Below are 5,501 nucleotides of genomic sequence, written 5' to 3' on the forward strand. Positions count from 1 at the left end.
TATATATATAAGTCATAAATGACAGAGAAATAGTTTGGTGAAATTTTATTCAACAATAAGAAAATTCCAATATCACAACGAATTGTTTCACTTGAGGACACAGCTTAAATTCTGCATTATTTTGAAGGATATTTTGCATTAATGTAGGCACGTAAGTAAATTATTTATTATTAAATATAATGATATAAATTATTCACATGTTTTCAAGTTACGAAACAATTTGCTGTGATATTAGTATTATTGTTAAATGAAATTTCATCAAACTATTTCTCTCTCATTATGACTTTATACATATATTCTATATGTTTTGCAGAATGATACATAAAGGAGCTTTTTCTATGAGTACTACTGGATTACTTGAATCCATATATTGTGACTTAAATATATAATACATACATATATATATATATATATCTGTGTGAGTACGTCTTCTGGTAATGCATACCAGGGGAAAATGCAAACAAAACAAAACAATAAACCTGTGATTTAAAGGAAAATTTCTTGTGTGGTATTTGTTCTGCCCGAATTGTTAGTCTCACCTCTTCAGAAATGCAGTGCCCCAGTGACTGGTTCGTTGGAAACCTGCAACCAACAATGTTACTGTTTACAGAATTGAAATGACTGAATCTACTCACTTAGATGAAGAGCCTGGAATTTTCTTGCCCTCTAAAGATGCGTAATGTTGCTCTAAGGCATCAAGCAGACTCGAAGGTGCCTAGGAAAGAGAGAACATAAAACAAATATATTATTTATAAATAAATAAATAAATAAATATATGAAATATATGAAAAATAAATAAATATATGAAATATATGAAAAATAAATAAATATATGAGTGTGTGTGTATATATACATACACACACACACAGATATATACATATGTATACAAACACTCATATATATGCGTAGGAGCAGGAGTGGCTGTGTGGTAAGTAGCTTGCTTACCAACCACATGGTTCCAGATTCAGTCCCACTGTGTGGCACCTTGGGCAAGTGTCTTCTACTATAGCCTCAGGCCAACCAAAGCCTTGTGAGTGGATTTGATAGACGGAAACTGAAAGAAGACCGTCGTATATATGTATATATATATATGTGTGTGTGTTTGTATGTCTGTGTTTGTCCCCCCAACATCGCTTGACAACCGATGCTGGTGTGTTTATGTCCCTGTAAATTAGCTGTTCGGCAAAAGAGACTGATAGAATAAGTACTATGCTTCCAAAGAATAAGTCCTGGGGTCAATTTTCTCGACTACAGGTGGTGCTCCAGCATGGCCGCACTCAAATGACTGAAACAAGTAAAAGAGTATATATACGAGGGAAGCCAAAGTCGAAACTTATCCACACTTTAGCTATAACATATCTTTATTATTGTCACGCTGCCTTCTGCACATGCCTGCTTATAGTTGGTACTGTTGTGGTAACGTGATCAAAGTCTGAGCCTGATCATGCCATTTTTCTTTCTGGTTTCACAGTGTATGAATGGCCACTCCACTAGCAATGTGCACCAAAGGAAAACAAAGAGCAGTGATCTGATTTCTCCAGAAACGGGGTGTATGATCAACAACGCAAGATACAGTGTTTTGCTGGCCAACAAACTGAAGCCAGCAATTCGCACCAAATGCCAAAGCCTGTTGCCAACGAAAGATTTGTTATTGCATGACAATGCATGTCCACACATGGCCACCCAGATGTTGAAACCATTAACCAATTGGATTTCGAGGTACTGGAATACTCTGCCTACAGTCCAGATCTCACCCCTTTCAACTATCATATCTTTGGACTGCTCAGAGATGGTTTACGAGGCCATCAATTCCCTACGGATGAAGATGTGAAGGAAGCAGTGTATACATGGTTGCACGACCAACTGAAAACCTTCCTCTTGGAGGGAATACACAAGCTTGTGGACCACTGGACCAAGTGCATCAAAAAGGAAGGAGACTATACAGCAAAATGATGTACTTGTTTATCCCCTGCTTTTGTGTAAAAACATAGAAAAAAAAACCCAGAGTGCACATAATTTTTGACGCTCCCTCGTATATAAACACATACATATATGCATATATGTACATATATATGTAGACATATACACATATGCAAACATATATACTTGTTATATACATATATTTACTTATAACCACATACACATGTGCCTGCACACACACACACATGCACAGGTACTCACGTATATTGATATGGAAAAAGTGGTAGAAGATGAAGTGAAGAGATGGAAAGAGTAGTAGAAGTAGTAGTAACCAGACAGTGTAAATTACAAGAGCAAGAAACTAGAACTCACCTTAGCTAAGTCTGGGATATCCCCTTTGTCAATTCCAACATTCTGCAGAGAAAGAACACAAAAAACAGATTTTAATAAGTCATACTTGGGGTATGCACCCTTTACTTTTACACATTGAACAGAACATGTTCACTTCACATCCATAAATCCACTGTCAATGATTACCTACCAAACCACATCATACTGTCAACAGAAACATTATATAAACTACCCTTTACTTGAAGGGAGAGAATCCCTTTTTAAATCAAGAAATTTTTTATTAATTATACTTCTTAGATTTCTTTTTTAACAGCTGATTGAATTTAAAAGAAAATTATAACGGGGGAACTCCTTCCTAAATTCTTAAATGACACAGGTATGGTACCTTACCTCGGCTACTTTCAAAAATTCTGACACTTTATCCATTCTGACAAGGAATTTCTTGTAAATATCCAAAGCTTCTTTACATTGCTTTTTATTCATATCAAAGTATTTTTCTGCAAATAGAAAGTAAAAATTAGAAATAAAAAGAAACACAAGAAATATCTGAATCTCGTTTGGGTCATAACCTAGCAACTTTAATAAGATGGGACATATCATTTAATATAGTCTTTGCTGTTGATTTCAAATTTTGGCAATTTGGAGAAGTGGGTGATTAAGTTGATTGCATTGAGCCCAGCGTTCAACTGGTACCTCAAAGAATGAAAGGCAAAGTGGATTGTGACAGAATTTGAACTCAGAATGTCTCTCTCTCTTGGCACTCCGTCGCTTACGATGTCGAGGGTTCCAGTTGATCCGATCAACGGAACAGCCTGCTCGTGAAATTAACATGAAAGTGGCTGAGCACTCCACAGACACGTGTACCCTTAACGTAGTTCTCGGGGATATTCAGCGTGACACAGTGTGACAAGGCCGACCCTTTGAATTACAGGCACAACAGAAACAGGAAGGAAGAGTGAGAAAAAGTTGTGGTGGAAGAGTACAGCAGGGTTTGTCACCATCCCCTGCCTGAGCCTCGTGGAGTTTTAGGTGTTTTCACTCAATAAACACTCACAACGCCCGGTCTGGGAATCGAAACCGCGATCCTATGACCGCGAGTCCACTGCCCTAACCAGCCACATCTTTGATCATAGGCCTGGTAGGTCAAGACTGACCTGGGGTCAAACAACATCATTATCACCGTCATTTGACATCAGTTTTACATACTGGCATAGGCTTGGAGCTAAACAACAATAGCAGCAGCAGCAAGGGGAGCTTATTCAATTATGTACACCCGCATATACAATGTTTGAATACAAAAAAAGTGAGATAATAACTATCACATCTTTGATCACAGGTCTGCTGGAACAGCACTGGCCTGTAGTTAAACATCATCATCATCGTTTAACGTCCGCTTTCCATGCTAGCATGGGTTGGATGATTTGACTGAGGACTGGTGAAACCAGATGGCAACACCAGGCTCCAATCTGATTTGGCAGAGTTTCTACGGCTGGATGCCCTTCCTAACGCCAACCACTCCGAGAGTATATATAAATATATATATATCATCATCATCATCATCATCATCGTTTAACATCCGCTTTCCATGCTAGCATGGGTTGGAAGATTTGACTGAGGACTGGTGAAACCAGATGGCTACACCAGGCTCCAATCTGATCTGGCAAAGTTTCTACAGCTGGATGCCCTTCCTAGCACCAACCACTCAGAGAGTGTGTGTCATCATCATCATCATCGTTTAACGTCCGCTTTCCATGCTAGCATGGGTTGGACGATTTGACTGAGGACTGGTGAAAACCAGATGGCTACACCAGGCTCCAATCTGATTTGGCAAAGTTTCTACAGCTGGATGCCCTTCCTAACGCCAACCACTCCAAGAGTGTAGTGGGTGCTTTTACATGCCACCGGCACAAAGGCCAGTCAGGCGGTACTAGCAACGACCACACTCGAAATGGTGCATTTTATGTGCCACCCGCACAAGAGCCAGTCCAAGAGCACTGGCAATGATCTCGCTCGAAAGTCCTTACACATGCCACAACAATCTGGTCAGTTCAAGAAAGCATTAAAAACCCTATCACCAAGTGTCAATCCACCATCTCATATGTTGATTAAGTTCATGGAAATTATTGATTTTAAACTCACCCAATAAATTGATAATGCCATCGTTGTAACAAGCAAATAACCGGATCAAATCTTTAAACAAAAGCAGGAAGCAAGCGTTTATAACTCCATTGGTCAATTCATTTGGTGTGCACTAAACAGAAGACACAAATATTTAAAATAACAACAGCAATAGTAATAATAATAATAATAATAATTATTATTATTTCTTTATTGCCCACAAGGGGCTAAACATAGAGGGGACAAACAAGGACAGACAAACAGATTAAGTCGATTACATCGATCCCAGTGCGTAACTGGTACTTCTTTAATCGACCCTGAAAGGATGAAAGGCAATGTCAACCTCAGCAGAATTTGAACTCAGAACGTAGCAGCAGGCGGAATACTGCTAAGCATTTCGCCCAGCATGCTGGGTAAGTTGGTTACCTTGACCCCACTACGTAACTAGTACTTATTTTATCAACCTCAAAAGGATAAAAAACAAAGATGACTTTAGGAACTAATATAATAATAATAATAATAATATAATACTTATTTCCAACATGTAGGAGTGAGTGAGACAAAGCCACGTTCTTTGGTGTGTGTGTGTGTGTGTGGTGGAGAGATGTATGAATGATTACTTCAGCCTTGAAAGGTTCAATGGAAAAGTACAACCTGGCTGGATTTGAACTCAGAATCCATAAAAGTATGAATAAATACTGTAAGGCATTTTGTCTACTGCCCTACAAATTGATTTGTAATATAAGTACGAAGGCTCACTTTTTTTCCTACATACATTACACACATCTAAGGAAGTGCGTAATGTATGTAGAAAATATGTAATATATGTAGGGTGTAATGTATATAGGAAATGTGTAAAGTATGGAGAAATTGTGTAATGTATGGAGGAAGTGTGTAATGTATGGAGGAAGTGTGTAATGTATGAAGGAAATGTGTAGTGTATTGTAGGCAGTGTGTAGTGCATGATTTATGTAGCAAGTATGTATGTAGAAAGTGAATGTATGTAGGATGTATGTAATATATGTAGGAAGTGAGTAATGTATGCAGAAAGTGTTTAATGTATGCAAAATGTGTATAATGTATGTAGGAAGTGTATAATGTATGCAGGAAGA

At 38.1% G+C, this 5,501-nt stretch overlaps 1 protein-coding gene across 1 annotated transcript in view; it reads right to left on the bottom strand.

Annotated features, from left to right (window-relative positions):
* LOC106877214 (phosphatidylinositol-binding clathrin assembly protein) overlaps nt 1-5,501 on the bottom strand; it is a 91,224-nt gene that overhangs the window by 60,547 nt on the left and 25,176 nt on the right. Inside the window, exons 6-9 of the mRNA XM_014926067.2 lie at nt 4,411-4,522; nt 2,662-2,768; nt 2,293-2,334; nt 636-715 (exon numbers count right to left, since the gene is read on the bottom strand). Of these exons, the coding sequence (XP_014781553.2) occupies nt 636-715; nt 2,293-2,334; nt 2,662-2,768; nt 4,411-4,522 (341 nt within the window). The remainder of the gene's footprint in view (nt 1-635; nt 716-2,292; nt 2,335-2,661; nt 2,769-4,410; nt 4,523-5,501) is intronic.

This window comes from Octopus bimaculoides, chromosome 27 (assembly GCF_001194135.2).
Source record: "Octopus bimaculoides isolate UCB-OBI-ISO-001 chromosome 27, ASM119413v2, whole genome shotgun sequence".
NCBI classification, from domain to species: Eukaryota; Metazoa; Mollusca; class Cephalopoda; order Octopoda; family Octopodidae; genus Octopus; species Octopus bimaculoides.